General features: G+C 43.0%; 1 protein-coding gene across 2 annotated transcripts in view; it reads left to right on the top strand.

The window, feature by feature from the left end:
* LAD1 (ladinin 1) overlaps nt 1-17,571 on the top strand; it is a 135,798-nt gene that overhangs the window by 74,042 nt on the left and 44,185 nt on the right. For both annotated transcript variants that reach the window (XM_082246786.1, XM_082246785.1), the window contains exons 2-4: nt 3,376-3,492; nt 5,561-6,101; nt 6,242-6,387. In XM_082246786.1, the coding sequence (XP_082102912.1) occupies nt 3,376-3,492; nt 5,561-6,101; nt 6,242-6,387 (804 nt within the window). The remainder of the gene's footprint in view (nt 1-3,375; nt 3,493-5,560; nt 6,102-6,241; nt 6,388-17,571) is intronic.

Below are 17,571 nucleotides of genomic sequence, written 5' to 3'. Positions count from 1 at the left end.
GTGAATCCTGAAACCTTTACTGTCTTTGCACATGCACAGGAACCCCCCTAGTGCATGCGCTAATGGGCCATATGGGTGCAACTGCACATACACAATAATGGCAGTGCCAGAGGGGGGGCAGAACCTGGGCAGAGCCGGACTGAACCTCTGCTTTAAATTAGTCATAGGTTTGCTTCACCTTAAAGACTTTGCCCCTCTTTATCACTTATACTTTTAAATAAACACGTATTTTTCTCTGGCTGAAAGAGAACCACACTCCCCTTCACATCCATCAATATTATTGCCATGTCCTCTTCAGTCCTTTATCACCTGCCTTAATAATTAGGGGGTTGTACAATGCTTTGTTTATTTTGATGGGTCCAATAAAAATGTTGCTATGTGACCCTTTGATTTCTACTTATGCCCCTGGATGGGATTCATTTCAACAAAATGAAGTCCCTAAATGGCTCATCCTGTTACTAAACCTAAACTCCAAATAAGCAGCTAATTACATATATATATATATATATACATATATCAAATACATATATGGAGCCTGTTTTACCTGCCAAATGGTTTGTTTTTGGAGTCATCCAATTATGAAATTTACACAGCCCCCTTTATAGAGCATAGCCAGGAGAAGGACACAACGTACAGATAAGGGATACAATGGTGTCTTCTCCCCATCCCCAGTCTTCTTGCTGGCCACTAAAGGAGTAGCAACAGTCTGTTAAGGTAATCTTTCTGCTCTCTCTCCTTCTAAAAGCATGTTCCATGTCAATATATTTGCATGCAGCATAGCTGATTGGCCCACAGTCCTGCCCCTCTCTATCCCAGTGTGAGTGCTGCTGTATAGGGGGTCAGGGCCATCTTTATTACTGATTGGGCCCAGGGCAAACATTTTCCCAAATTCACAAATCAACTATTTACGGGTATCATTGGCTCATGGGGCAGCTGCTTTTGGCCCCACAACAATGGATGGGCCCAGGGCAGCTGCCCCTTTTGCCCTGTGTTAAAGACGGCCCTGTTGGGGGTTACAAGAGGCTGCTATCAAGTCACATTAGGGTATTTACACTACCTACATTTAAAACAATACATTTCATTAACTATTTATTTTAAAACATAGCTGCAATAATTTGAATGTTATATCTGGAATTATGCTTTAATGTTTATTCTCAGCAGTAGTTATTATATTAATATACAGGATTTATATAGCACCAACAGTTTGCACAGCGTTTTACAAAATGAAGGCAGATATTACAGTTTCAATACAATTTGGTACAAGAGGAATCAGAGGGTCCTGCTCGTTAGAACTTACATTCTTCAGGAAGAATGTTGTTGAATGTACTATTTGACATGCAGATCATTTTTTAGTGCACACCTATAAATTGAAGTTGCATCACAAATTACTTATTAGTAAATGACAAAACTAGCTCAAAATGTGTACTGACTGAAAAACGCTTCACTTTAAGCTTAGTATGATTAAGTGGCAATAAATAGCTGTATGTGATGAAAGGTATTCTGTCTTCATTAGCCCACAAGAGATTAAAAAAAAACAGAGATGTTGGATGGTGTGAATTTTGCTGATTATTTCTCAAATTTATGGCCATCAAAAACTCTGGAACTAAGCTTTTTTTGACAAAAGCTTGTGTGGCTCAGTCATTAATCCTATTTCAGTTTAACAACAGCCAAATTTTAACTTTTATCTGTTGGTTGAGAGATGTGTCTATACAGTGTTCTTGTATAGCAGACTCTGTATTGAGAAGCAGTGTTTTAAAAGAATGGAACTCCAGAGGGAATACCAGGAACTATAAGTTACAATTCCTCTTCCTCTAATAACCACTTTACCGTTTTCAACAGTATGTGTAATACTAGATAAAGTATACTAGTAATCATGTGATCATGCCGTTCTTTCAACTGTTTGCTTGTTCTGGAAAGAACCAAAAGAGCTTCTAGTGAAAATAAAAGCAGTATTCCTTTTTAGAGTATGATTATAATATAAAGATATTACCTTATGGAAAAGTAACACAGCTACACAGTGGGATTGATTTACTAAAGATGGAGAGTGCAAAATCAGGTGCAGCTATGCCATGGGCATTCGCAGAACTTTTTTCAGGGGGGGGGCATAATTTTAAGGTCACCCATGTTCCGCCTCTTTTCACCCCCAGACCAGGGTCCCCCATAGATCCCCTTTAGGGCAGGGTCCCCATAGATCCCCCTTTAGAGGAAGCCAGGGTCCCCATAGATCCCTCTTTAGTCTTACCTTTTCACCTATATTCCCCGTGCTACCCGGTTTTCCTGCACCACCAGGTACTCCAGGAACTCCGTCCAAAGAATATATACAGGCCAGGATCCCCACAGATCCTTTTTAGGGCAGGCCAGGGTCCCAAGAGATCCCCCTTTAGAGCAGGCCAGGCCAGGGTCCCCGATAGATCCCCCTTTAGAGCAGGGTCCCATAGATTCCCCCTCTTAGAGCAGGCCAGGAAATTTCCAGGGGGGGGCACCCCCTTGTGGATGCCCATGAGCTCTGCATAGAAACCAATCAGCTTCCAGCTTCCACTGAACAAGCTAAAGTTTGAAGCTGATTGGCTACCATACACAGCTGCACCAGATTCTGAGTGCTAGTTTTAGTAAATCTCCCTCTTAGGGGTTGATTGGTAAAGCTGGGTATTGCAAAATTTGGTGCAACTCTGCATAGTAACGAATCAGCTTCCAGATTTTTTTTGTCAAAGCTTAATTTAACAAGCTGAAAGTTAGAACCTAATTAGCTACCATGCACGGTTCTATCAGATTTTGCACTCTCCAGTTTTAGTAAATCAAGGGCAACAGCTACTGACTAAATATTGTGAGTCCTAGAATGGGTGGCTGGCGGTTCCTGGTTTGGCCCCTGCGGATTTGGTCCTGGATAGATTATTGCAGTGATCCTTATTGCATTGTTGTTTAGGCCTATATTGGGTGGAGGACGGGGATGGAAAGAATGTGTTTTACATGCTTTGAAACTGTTTATAAAATGCGGGAATGTGTCTATGGATCGTTGTGATGACATGTAGTTGTATTGGGATGATGCTCTTCGGGAAATGTATTAACTGTACAATGTTTGCTGTTTTTGAATAAACTTTGCTTCTGATTTAAAAAAAAAATATTGTGGGTCCGATCATAATACGAGAAAGAGCAGTAATCTTTATATATTCTACAAATGCAGTCTGCAATTGTTCCAAAAATGTAATTTTCTATCGTGCACCTGGTGTCTAAAAGTGTAGAATTCCCCTCTAACAAGCATTTATGTTGTGCAAAGCTTTTATTAGCATAAACAGCAATTTACTAGCGTTTATTATGGATTGTTTCATATGAGTAAGCTCGTGAATGTTGATTCTGTTTAATTCTTTGTACTGTCAGGATGGCCCAGCAGTGGATTGAAGATGATGAAGAGGAACAAATACGAGAAAGAAGGAGAAGAAATCGTGAAGGATCAACCACAAGCAAAGTAGTGGAAGTGTTTCCTGAGACAAGCAGGCAAGTTCAACACAGTTTCTTGCAGATCAGACCCAAAAGCAGACATTTACGTGTAGGTTCACACTGGTTAGCTGAAGTCGTACAATTTCAAGTCTGCATTTTCAGTCTGACTTTGGGGTCGATTTTGCAGACATCTGTGCGGGTTCCTGCACTGATGTCTATTGAAATAGCCCCCCCCCCCCGAAGTTGCCAAAAGTAGTGCGGATGGTGCCATTGCCGACATTTGGCTCCGATTTCAAAAAGCGATTTGACATGTCAAAACGCATGTCAAAATGGACTAATGTGAAAGTGTGCTAATGGTGGTTTACATAGTAAGTTAGCCCAAGTGTGATTTCTTGGTTTTGAGAAGATAGCAGATTTACTTTTCGATGGCCTTGATTTGCCTAGCTAAGACGTAAACATCCATCTATGCCATGACCTGTTGCTGTTAACATTGTGTCAGACCCTGCTGCATTCTTCATTTGAATAATCCAGTAAGCAGCATTTGACACCATGACAGAGGAAATGATGACCAGTTTTTTAGAAGCAAGTGCGCCATGAAAACTACCAACATCCACTATTAACTGATTATTTAATTTTGAGAGGGCTTGATTCTTAAAGAAAACCTGTGGCAGGAGAAGTATTAAGGATGCCATTTCCCATATCATTCTGAGGAAATTGAATCCTTTCGTTTATAACTACACCTATAATTAAATACTGATGTGAAATACACACTCTGCAGAATTCATAAAGGGTGTCATAGTCAGGCACATGAATCTGTCAATGCCAGCATTGAGGTCCAAGTGTCCATTCTGGACACTCCTTCCTCAATGTGCTCCTTCACTCCCTGGCCACTGTGTCCGTCACTCTGACAGGTCCATAACTGATAGTTTTGTACTAAAGGTGGATGGGGCCTGATGGGGAACTGAGAGACTAGTTGCCTATCAGGTCTGTTTTACTTTTGATTAACAGTACACGGCAGTGGGTGGATCCATAGCTGCTATTTAATCCAATAGTGGTTTTTAAATCCACCCACTGTCATGCCCTGTCAAATACAGCAAAGGCAGACCTAATGGGGAACTAGTCTCAGAGTTCCCTGCCCACCCAAGCATAAGCCATGAATTTGAGGTTGTTGGGTGGGAGGAACCTGATGGAGAACTCTGAGAGATTAGATCTACATCAGGTACATCTTGCCTGAGATTGACAGAGGATGACAGTGAGTCAATTCCAACGCTGCTATTGGACTGAACTACTCACTGTCAATTCAGTGTAATGGTGTCAATGGTCCCTAGGAGGCAGATGGCCTTCGTCCTAGCATTTAAATATATTAGAAAAGTAATGAACAACCCCCCCCCCCCCAACCTGTACACCAATTTTGAGCTGGCCTTAATTACGAACTGACGGCAATTGTTTCAGAATTTGTCACAGACATAGTGACAGATTTGAAAAGTGGCAGTAGTACCTGATTTCCGGGGCACATGTTGGTACTTGTAAAGAAACTGATACAAGGCTTTCATAAATTGGGTGCAGGCCATATTAGAGTGGTAGTAAACAATCAGAAAAATAAAAAACAATGGGCCCCCCTGCAGGTTTAAGTTATAAAGTACTAGTATGCATCGCATACTAGCACATTATGACAGACTTACCTGTACATTGAACCCTCCAGCGCAGCTGTATATTGGTTCCCCAGCGCTGCCGTCTTTACCCAGTCTTCCTTCCGGGTTCGCAAGCTCCAGCTGTGTGAATGGCCGGGGGCGCGATAATGTCACTACTGCGCATTAATGGGGGGAGCCCTCGGATCAGGGCACAGAGCTTTAAATGTCCGGCACGGTATGCCGTCAGCAAGTTTAGGAGATATGCACTGTACCTACAGGTAAGCTCTATTATAGGCTTACCTGTAGGTACAAGTTCAAAAGTGCACTTTAATTCCAATTTAAAATGGCGATACCGCCAGAAAAGTGAGATTACTGCTGTATTGAATTCCCGTGACTGTTAATGCCTATTATTGTAAAATAAAAAAAGGTTATCTTTGAGTTACATTTACATTTGTTCCTGTTTTGAATCTTCTATCCTTGCATCACTGTTTCAGTTCACAGCCAGTTTCTTCATCCGTAAGCCCCAAGGAAAAGAAGGAGTTATTAAAAAAAGAAGAACCGGAAAACTTTCAAGCTCAAAATGAAGAAAAGACTGAAACACCTAAGCCACACAATGAAGGCAACAAGCTAACCAGCAGTGTAAACAAAACAGTGGACAAAATCAAGGTATCTACTACCGAGACACTGGAGGTAAAACAACCAAAGAGTACTACAGAAGAGAAACAAAAGGTGACAAGTACAAAGGAAGAAAACCAGAACCATGGTACAAGTAATAATATCGTGAATCAAACAGAAAACATAACATCCAATAGCCCAAAGCAAAGCATCTCATCTAAAAATCAACAGTGTTTAGAGCCTGAAAAGGTTAAAGGAACATTACAAAATAATCAGAATGTAAGAAGACTTAACCAAAAATTCAGTAACTGGAAAGAAAAGGACGACACAGTAAAGGTCGAGAAGGCACCACTTCAAAAAAACAGCTCTCAAACCAAAAAAAGTCTTGAAGAGGAGAAAACAGAGATATCAGATAGTAAGGTAACTAAACTAGAGCTAACTACACACTGGTCTTTATTAAAGGTCACAAAAGGCTGTAAACAGAAAAGCATAAGGCATACTTTAACTTCAAATGATAAAATATTATGTTTTATACTCATATTCTGTTTTTGTTGTATTAGGCACAAGACCAGCCAACACAAGGAAAGACTTCCAGTGGCCCGATCAGTGACCCAGTGAGTACTACGCCTTCAGAATCACAAAATGAAACTAACGCATCATCCAGTCATGGGAGTCAGTCAAAGTACAAGACTCAGGTGTTTGTTAGGTATGTATATCTATTACTACTTCTGTATAATTATGCTATTGGCATGTTCTTCTTCTGTCCGTGATCATGTGCTGGCAGAATAAAACTAGTTCTCGTTGAAATGTGATCTATACCTAAAACAATTTTTCTTTTTTTTTACATTTTGGACAGCGAAGGATTAGACCCCTCGTTAGGTTATCTGGCAACCTGTTTTAGAGATTTAATCTTACTTGCTAACCCAAGGAATCCTTTTGACTTGATAGGAAATTGGAAGTAAACTCGCCAATAAAAACACAGACAGATGTTTTTTTTTTTTGTTACCTAAGGGAATTCTACAACTCCTCTTTTGTTGTCTGTTTACCTGTTGCAGAATTCCCAACATTTCCTGTCTGGTAAAAGGCTGTCCCGAGAAAAAGAAGTGATAGAAAAATCTTTCTAATAGAGCCGTGGATAGCAGTAAAACCTGGCAGGGGTTCTAACCCTTCCCCACTCTATTCAAAATAAAAAAAAGTTTTAGGCTATAGTTGCACTATAAAGGGGAAAGTCCACTGTAACACTAAAATCTCGAAATCTACAGGCATCCTTAAAGCGGAGTTCCACCTAAAACAAAATAAAAATACCCCCGGGACAGTCAGGGCTAGTGCATTCCACAATGGATAGCCTCTGAACTGTCCCGGGTCGCACTTACCTGCAAGAAGAAATACTTACCTTAAAAATGTATTGTCCAGCGTTGCCATCTCAGGTGTGGGCAGCTTGAAGCCAGCGCGATCCTTTTCTGCGTCCTCTTCCATCCTCTTCGGTCCCACGATGCACTGCACCGGCCCCGCCGTCACTTCCGGGGCTGCAGCGTCATCCCTGCACAGCTTTTGGGCATGTCCAGAAGCTGTTTAGCAAGGTATGACGGCGCCTGCACCGGAAACTGACGTCAGGGCCGGTGCAGGCGCATGACGTTCAGCTCCCAGGAATCATTGCAAGCCAGGAAGTGACGACGGGCCATGGCCGCAGAGGGAGGAAGAGGAAGTAAGGGGAGTATATGTTCTTCTAAAACAAGGTAAGTGAAAAAAAAAATTGCGAGTATCCATTTGTTTTACAGGTGACCCAGGGCAAGAAGATGGACCAAAGTAAAATTTTAGGGTGGAACTCCACTTTAATCTAAGACTAACCTATTTAACCCTGTAAAGAAGAAATCACTATACATACCTTTTTTTAAGCAGCTCCGGTCTCCAGCGGCAGAAGCTCTGCAGAGGAGACAGCCGACAATGGCTGGGAAATTAATGGAAAGTGACATTGCCCATAGACTTACTATGGGGCTTCCATTGTCGGCTGCCACCTCTGCACCCGCCTACACAGAGTAGTCATCGCTGACAGCTCAGAGCGGAACCGGAGCTTCAGAAAAGGTATGTATAGCAATTTATTCTTTACAGGGCTAGATAGGTTAGTCTTAGATCGTGGATGCCTGTAGATTTAGAGAACTTGGTGTTAGGGTGGGCTTCTCCTTTAGGTCTATTCTAAATGATGAAAGATGACTATGTTTCAGTAGCTCTGCCACTTGCTTGTATGAAGGAGAAGTGTTTTGCTACTTCAAGTGTTGTACATTTTAGTTAAACCTTTTTTGTATCAGTGTATGGTGGAGTGATTGCAATATGCCTAAGGTATGGTGCTGCAACTCTATCATAGCTTAAACTTAGGTCTTATTGGTACTTCCAACATAGAGTGCAATGCGCAAGAGATGAATAAAAGATGATGAGAAGAGAATGGAATGGGGAGATTTTTGTGTGCACTGAAACAATTGTGAGAAGAGAAATCTTGCTGTCAGTCATTTATTTCAATTAGTGTATGTAAATGTGTTAATAAAGAAGAGAAAAATATGATCCAGTTTATTGCAGTGGACACCATTCCAACCATTATTACACGGAAATACTGGTTTAATTTGTGGGATGAATAAGGTACAGAAATTATCCTGCAAAAAAAGCTGTGCACAAGGGTATAAGAACCATTTAAAAAGTTTACAAGCAGAATACAAAACTTGTTGCCAGAACTGATGGACCTGACTAGCGTAATGTTGGGCACATCTACAATTTGTGAAACAACTAACCCCTCCTTAGCACTTCATAAAGCCTTTTGGGATACAGCAAGAACTTGGGATCAAAGGAAGGTCCAGACAAACAGCTAGTACATAATTACGTAATTCAAATACATATGTTTTACAGTATGGCCTACCAAAATACTCCTTTGGTAAAATCCAGTTTAGCATTACTGCTTCCTAGGTTAATTTTATTCCTTCTTAATTAGTCCTATGATGGATGTTTCTTGAAGGAAGGAGACTATGAAACTTTGTTTAACGATGGATGATGCACTTAAAAAGTAACTACAGGCAAAACTATTTTTTTTTTTTAAGTTTTTGGATAACGTGCAGAGGGATTAGAAAACCTGTCATACTTTATTTTTGCTGTCTGTGCCTCCAGTAGGGCATTTCACCCTCTCGATTTGTATGAAAGTAAAAAATAAAAAAAAAACCCTTTTGTTTTGCGTTGTTCCCAGAACAGGAATAGAGGGGAAATCTTCCTGGAGGTTATAACTCTCCCTTGCTTTGTACAAAATATATAAAAAAATTTTTTTTCCTTTAGTTCTACTTAAAGCAAGGTTGTCAAGTGGGGGTATAAACTAAGGAATGTAGGTATGGACCATAGGGTGAGTACCTGGTTAGAGAACTGGCTCCAGAGGGTAGTGATAAATGGGGAGTACTCGGATTGGGCGGGTGTGGAAAGGTCTGTCCTGGGACCAATCCTGTTTAATTTATTCATAAATGATCTAGAGGAGGGGATATCTAGTACAATCTCAGTATTTGCGGATGATACTAAACTAAGCATGCCGATATCTTCTATGCGGGATGTGGAAACCTTACAAGCGGACCTGAACAAAATAATGGGGTGGGCAACTACATGGCAGATGAGGTTTAATGTTGAAAAATGTAAAGTAATTCACTTGGGCATCAGAAACACGAAAGCAAGCTACTCACTAGGGGGGGAAACCTCTGGATGAGTCTAGGATGGAAAAGGACCTGGGGGTACTGGTAGACAACAGGCTTGGCAGTGGCATGCAATGCCAAGCCGATGCAAGCAAAGCCAACAGAATACTGGGATGTATAAAAAAGGGGATTCACTCCAGAAATAAAGAGATGATTCTCCCTCTCTACAAGACTCTGGTCCGGCCACATCTGGAGTATGCTGTCCAGTTCTGGGCACCGGTCCTCAGGAAGGATGTGCTGGAACTGGAGAGAGTCCAGAGAAGGGCAACAAAGATAATTAGGAGAATGGAGGGCATCGGCTATGAGGAAAGACTACAAGCACTGAACTTATTCTCTCTGGAGAAGAGACGATTGAGGGGGGATATGATATCAATGTACAAATACTGTACTGGTGATGTTACCTAGCATAAGGAACAAACTTTTTAGAGAAAGGGAATATAATAAGACACGTGGCCACTCACTAAAACTAGAGGAGAAACGGTTTAACCTTAAAATGCGTAAGGGGTTCTTTACTGTCAGAGCAGTAAGGATGGGGAATTCTCTTCCGCGAGCAGTCGTATCAGCAGGGAGCATTGATAGTTTCAAAAACTATTAGATGGGCACCTTAAAGACCACAACATACAGGGGTATACAATGTACGGTTAACAGCAAACACACACACACATCATAGGTTGAACTGGATGGACTGATGTCTTTTTTCAACCTCACAAACTATGTAACTATGTATGTATAACCATATTGGTGCAAGCTGCAAATTTTAAAGCTGGGGTATTTGTCAAGTGAAATTATGACTAGAAAATATAATTTGTGAACTTTGAACATGTCATAAATTGTTGTATATTGTAGTATTCAATTGAAGAGAATTTTCCTGGGAAAGTTCCGTAATAGTATTTGATTATATGATAAATAAACATTTTTAGATTGATGCATCATAAAAATTAAGACGGTGGCCAGGTTGGGTCAAAGGATGTTTGTTTGGCTCTTGTGCAGCTTTTCGAAAGCAACATTTTATGTGTACAGTATATATAGCAATGCAAGACTAGTCTAGACAATAATGCTAACCTTGCAGACCAATAATAATCACACCAATTAGGTACTCCCATTTCTCTATTAATTTGACCTGAGACTTAGTATAGTTTGCCCTACCATGTAAATTACGGGTCATTTTGACTGAAGCAATACTACAATACTGCTAGCCTTTAATTACCTATTTAGACCATATTTTAAAGTCTATGATTTAAAATTACATGTTTGTGAAGCTGCATATGAGGCAATTATATACGCACCCAAATAATATATGTATGTATAAAAACAGTGGTGCATGTCAGTAATTAATGTTGTAAAACAACCCATTCAAGCTAAAAAAGAAATGAAAGGCAAAACATTTGTGTATAGATATAAGAAACATTATAAATACTCCCCCCCCTTTTTTTTTATAAGTGTTTACATCCCCTCTCTTCTCAGCTGCATAAGAGCTGTGGGAGGGGGGGGGGGGGCAGCTGCAGTGAAAGGCTGTGCAGGGGCGGGTGTGTCAGGACAAATTCAGACTTGTCCAATGATCAGTCATTTGAGGAGAGCAGCCTTACTAGAGAACTGACTACGCTGTGTTCTCCTGCTTAGTGTGGTCAGGAAACCAGAGGGACTTACAGGAACACCAGGGATCTCACACAAAAGCAATACAAAGAGAACAGGATACTCTTTTATACAAGTACATGGTACAGCAGACACATTTTGGGAACCTGAAATGTTGGGTTTACATATTCTTTAATGAATAATGGATGTACAATACAATGGCCTGCTGTGTGCTTTAAAATATATTTCTTCTTTCGTAGTTAAATTTGAGAAACCCCTACTATCAGTGGCGGCCGGTGCGCTGGGGGAACAGGGGCGCGGCCCCCCCTATCCATGCGTCCGGCCCCCTAATCTGCATGCGGGGCGCCGGACGCATGGAGTTCAATGGGGCTTTTTTTTTTTTTAGTCACCTGATTAGAGCCTGAGGCTCTAATAGGCTTCAGCAAAGGGTGGACCCGGGGCGCAGAGCAGTGCTCCCCGAGCCCACCCATTGTGTGACAATAGCGAATGAAAATTCACTATTGCCACATGGATCCTCCTCCTGGCCAATCAGGAAGCGGGTCTGATACCCGCTTCCTGATTGGCCGAAAGGCAAACCCCATGCCATTGGCCGAGGAGGAGGCGGGAGGACTGAGGACTCGAGGAGACGCCGGGGGACTGAAGAGAAGCCACTGCTACACGTAAGTGCACTGGTCTCGGGGGGGGGGGGGGCTTGGCATGCTGTTCACTCTGCATTGAAAGGGAGCACGCTGGCATCTCTGCATTGAAAGGGGGCACGCTGGCATCTCTACATTGTATGGGTGCACACTGGCATCTCTTCATTGAATGGGGGCATGCTGGTATCTCTGCATTGAAAGGGGGCACGCTGGCATCTCTGCATTGAAAGGGGGCACACTGGCATCTCTGCATTGAAAGGGGGCATGCTGGCATCTCTGAATTGAAAGGGGGCACGCTGGTATCTCTGCATTGAAAGGGGGCACGCTGGCATCTCTACATTGAAAGGAGGCACGGTGATCTCTGCATTGAAAGGGGGCACGCTGGTCTCTGTGCATTCAAAGGGGGCACACTGGTCTCTGTGCATTGAAAGGGGGCACGCTGGTCTCTGTGCATTGAAAGGGGGCACGCTAGTCCCTGTGCATTGAAAGGGGGCACGCTGGTCCCTGTGCATTGAAAGGGGGCACGCTGATCTCTGTGCATTGAAAGGGGGCACGCTGATCTCTGTGCATTGAAAGGGGGCACCCTGGTCCCTATGCATTGAAAGGGGGCACGCTGGTCCCTGTGCATTGAAAGGGGGCACGCTGGTCCCTGTGCATTGAAAGGGGGCACGCTGGTCCCTGTGCATTGAAAGGGGGCACGCTGGTCTGTCTGCATTGAAAGGGGGCACGCTGGCATCTCTGCATTGAAAGGGGGCATGCTGGCATCTCTGAATTGAAAGGGGGCACGCTGGTATCTCTGCATTGAAAGGGGGCACGCTGGCATCTCTACATTGAAAGGGGGCACGGTGATCTCTGCATTGAAAGGGGGCACGCTGGTCTCTGTGCATTCAAAGGGGGCACACTGGTCTCTGTGCATTGAAAGGGGGCACGCTGGTCTCTGTGCATTGAAAGGGGGCACGCTAGTCCCTGTGCATTGAAAGGGGGCACGCTGGTCCCTGTGCATTGAAAGGGGGCACGCTGATCTCTGTGCATTGAAAGGGGGCACCCTGGTCCCTATGCATTGAAAGGGGGCACGCTGGTCCCTGTGCATTGAAAGGGGGCACGCTGGTCCCTGTGCATTGAAAGGGGGCACGCTGGTCTGTCTGCATTGAAAGGGGGCACGCTGGTCTGTCTACATTGAAAGGGGGCACACTATACCTTAATTACTGAAGGCCCCTTTCACACTTTTCCGACCTCAAAGTCACGCAATTTTTTACAGCCTTTTTTGCCGTAAAGCAATGCCTATTACATTTTTCTGTTTGCGCCCCGCCAAAAATTTTGAGCATCAGCCGCCACTGCCTACTATCTAACTGTTGTGTGTTCCCAACCATACCAAAAATAGCTGTTTTATTGGAGGTGGCTTATACACATGATGCTATAGGCAGATTGCATTGTTCAGAAAAGCTTGCACTATGCAATTAGAGGACAGATTTGGGGAAAGTATATTTTTATTTATTTATTTTTTTTCCAAAAAGGTATTTTTTTATAAGTGCATTACCATTCAACAGGCATGATTGACTAAAGGCAAATAGACTGTGCACTTTGCAGGTGCAGTTGCACTAATTTTTCCCTAATGTGGTAAAGCTCTGCTGATTTTCATCATCCACTCATGCAAAAGCGAAAATGCTGTCTTTTTTATTTTCCTTGCACTTGATTGGATAGTCTTTATTATTAGGTGAAGCTTTACCACATTCACGTTTAACAAGGAAAATGCAACTGCACTTGCAGAGTGCAGTCTTTTTGCCTTTAGTAAATTCACATCAATACATTGACTTGAGATCTTTAACCCTTTGTAAGGACAGACAGCTTTCACATCTATTATATAACAGATAATGAAGATCTGCCAGCACAGTACAGATAGGGTTAATTATGGTATACATAACTCTCCAGCCACCTCCTTACAATTACACAGAAGGGAAAGCTAAGATGGGTTTTTCATCAAGTAAAAAGCATATAAAAATGTAAGCAGGAATTTAAATATTTTTTTTTTCAAGTTATGCCATGTTAATGGGAATATAAACAAATTTAAAGTTGGTATTATCCCAATTTGGCTGCAAAAGTGGAAATACACTCTAAAGCCTCGTACACACGCAACTAATTTCCGCCAACCGGTCGTCCATCTTTTGTCCAGAGTGGTGTCTGTTGGTTGGAATGTGCCTAGACTGCACACGAATTTTCCTGCACGACAACATTCTACTTCAGAAGTGATGTCATGTGTTGGTTTGCTTTCTTTGTGTTCTTTCTTCTCTGAGCATGCCCAGTCTTGCTCATAAGATTTTTCCCTGTCGAAATCTGTACTGACCAGGGCCGTCTTTAATATGGATTAGACCCTGGGCAAACATTTTCTTGGGGCCCCCCCGCCCATGCAATTTCAGAAAATATCAAATAATATAATAAAATCGATCGTGCTTCTAACAGTGATGAATCAAAATGTGCTGGTGTGCAATGTAATCCGACAGTGCCAATATCACAATGACAATATAAATAAAACCATAATTACATAAATACAATGGTGCTGCAAAATGAATGTCCAAATCAATCAAATAAGATGAATCACTGTGTGAAACAACATGCACTCCTATGTGCCTATGATATAGGAGGCTGTAGCGGAGGATCCATCATCGATCAGTGACTACAGAGATCCCGCCATCCATCCGAGGAGGGCTGTCTTATTAGCGTTTCTGGAATACTCTACCTGTATAATGGATTACACACATGCGTTTTCCCTGTGTGTTTGAGGTAAGCGGCCACTGCACACTGTAGAGCATCAAGTTTTGGATTTCGCTTTCTTTAGTCATCACACCTGATTTTGGACTCTTTTGTGAAAGTTTTTTTGCACATAGGAGTGCATGTTGTTTCACACAGTGATTCATCTTATTTGATTGATTTGGACATTCATTTTGTTAGAAGCATGATCGATTTTATTATATTATTTGATATTTTCTTTGTGATATTTCCGTGTGACACTATTGTAGTGATTACACATCACCCCTTTTTTTTGCATCCACCATTGATTTCATTTGCACATAATAGTTTTTATGAATTAGCGCCGATCCTGCTCACTTTTATTATTATCTTTGAAAATGTGGGCCCCCAACCTACATACATGTGAATCAGGCCTAAAGTAGGCCCATCAAGCAGTGTCTGGTCTGGTGGTGGCCCAGAGCCATGCAGCGTGCTCTCTAAGGCCCCTTTCACACATGGAGTCCGTCGGACGGACTCCGTTTATCTCAGCGGGGGATTGATCCGCCGATCCCCCGTTGAGCAGGAGAATGACAGCTGTGTCTCCGTGCTGTGTGCGGAGACACAGCTCTCAGATCCCCATACATCTCTATGGGGGAATCGGATGGGAAAGGACCGTCGGTCCGTTCCCATCCGATCCCATCTGGTCCGATCCGCTGAACGGATGGAAAATAGGGTTTCCATCCGTTCAGATTTGATGGATCGGATGTCAGCGGACATGTCTCCGCTGACATCCAATGCCCCATAGAGATGCATGGGGGGACCGTTCAGATCCGCCAAAAAAACGGACAGGCAGATCTGAATGGTCCGCCTGTGTGAAAGGGGCCTTATAAATAAATCCTTCTGTACACTGCCTGAAATGGTCAGGATTTACTAACTAACTGTATCAACTGTGGTCAGGGCATCAGTTGCAGTTGCACAGATACAAAGTGGATGGGGGGGGGGGGGGTTTAAACATGACAGCATTTAATACAGTCTGTATTAAATGCTGTCACTTCCCCCCCCCCCCCCCTCCACTTTGTATCTGTGCAACTGCAACTGATGCCCTGACCACAGTTGATATTGGGCTATTGGGATATCACTACTACCTATGGGGAGCCTAGAGAGGAGAAAGACCTACCTGGTCTGGTCCTGGCCAGCTCCGCTGTGATCATTGATCAGTGGCTGCCTGTAAGTTGTTGTAGCTGCGGCCTGCGTGACAGCCATGACAGGCGCACTCTGCTGTCGGCTCCACTGTGCAGTCCTGCTGTCTACTCCGTCTCCTACCCCGTCCCCGAGGCGCTCCGTCACATGACACACCAAGGGGCGGGGCTACGGCATCATTGAGCTCAAGGCTCCGCCAACTCCTCTCTGCTCGCTCGGTCCTAGGCTACATTTCATGATAGCAATGCTCAGTGCGCGGCCGCGGCGCCGATGCCAGGTCCAGCCGGATGCCAGCTTCTTCGCACAGAAAGTAAGTCACTGACAGTCTGAGACTGTCTAGATGCAGCGCCACGGTCCGCGGACCGGAAGTTTGGAACAGAAGATTTATAATACAGCGGTCAGCGCCGATTTGTGGCTTAAGGGGCAGCTCTGCATTGGGCCCCTAAAGGTTGACAGGGCCCTGGGCAACTGCCCCTTTTGCCCTGCGGCAGAGACGGCCCTGGTACTGACTGCACGAAAATCGGACGTATTTTGATGGAGGACAAACATTTTATAGCCTGCACACCAGGAATTTTTTTCGGACGAAAAGTCGGAGTTGGTTGTCGGAAGCATCATACTAACAAGCCAAAAATCGGCAGATCGGTCGTCAGACGAAAATTCCCAGACGAATTTTGACTCATGTGTACGGGGCTTTTAGCTGAACACTAGGCAACCATAAAGAAACTCCAATTTAGTGAAGTGCCTGAACTGACTACCCTATGATGAAGCTTTAGTGGGCGGGGTGAAACATGTAAGCGGCGCAGCCTTGGCAGAGACTAATGAGCTGAGGCCTTTTTTAAGTCTACACTAGGTTGGCTGGACAGGAGTGTCGCTCTTCTTTGATTTTATACATCCAATTTAATGAAGTTTTATATCAATCAACTAGAGTAAATATCTTGAAATCAGCCTCTTCTAACCCCTGCACAGCAGTACGCAGACTGGAAAAGAGAGGGCTACATTCTGAGCCAGTCATGCTATATGTTGACAGGGAAAACAGCAAACTAAGCAAAGGAGTAATGTCCTGCTTTCTCTTCACTGTCTAATCAACAAGATGGGTGTGTTCTTCACAGATAGTGCTGCTAATATAGTGGAGTTTAAGAGCCTGGCTTTGCCATCTTGCTGGAATTCCTGGATCTCAGAATTGTCTGCACAAAATTTAAATTATTTTTGTAGGCAAAGCAGTTCCTGTATATATTTCCCGTACAGCATATATTTTTTCATATGTTTAGCTGATTTCTTGGAGTTCAAATTTAGATTTAAGCCATCATAGCAATTAAGATTCCTAGTTTGCTAATGTAACATAAACAGCAGCATTAGTACACATAAGGCAACAAGAATCAAAGCTGGACTGCTCATTATTTGCTGCTCAGGTAGTCCAGGGAGTTGTTGTGGGTTGACTCACAGGAGTTCCATGATGTGAAGGACCCTGATTGGAAGGAAAAGTGCCTTTCCAAGTAGGAAACATAAAACCCCTAAATACTGAACAGCAATGAAAACTCTATAGAAAAACAATACTTCCATCTTATACTAGTACCCTCCGAGGGCCAGGTCCAAACATCTGTTCGACCAGGTATTTGGGTCCAAGGACCCCTCTACCAATACCAGGAGGGTCATATACATATAAAACAAAATAGAGAAATCAAAGAGAAGAGAGATACTAAGGGAGTATAGAAGAGAGAATAGTAGGTCTAAAAGGAAGAAAACGAAAAGGAAGAAAGTGGTTCCACCCAGGGGAGGTCAGGCTCTTGAGCCTGAGGATCAACTTTGTGTTTCGGTACCTGCGAATAACTAAGCCAGGGGGACCAGATTTTTTCAAAACGCGATTGCTTGTCCTATAAGACACTCACAATCTTTTTGTTCAGCATGATCCAAGTGAGTTTGCGTTTCATCAATGCTAGATCTATGACCGGAATTTTCCATGCTGATGCGATAGTGATTTTAACCACTAAAAAGATAAAGTAGAATAAGGTCTGTGTGTGTTTCAAG

This window comes from Pelophylax lessonae (genome assembly GCF_965119305.1).
Source record: "Pelophylax lessonae genome assembly, chromosome: 2".
Taxonomy (NCBI): Eukaryota; Metazoa; Chordata; class Amphibia; order Anura; family Ranidae; genus Pelophylax; species Pelophylax lessonae.
This window is presented reverse-complemented; position numbering and strand designations above follow the sequence as displayed.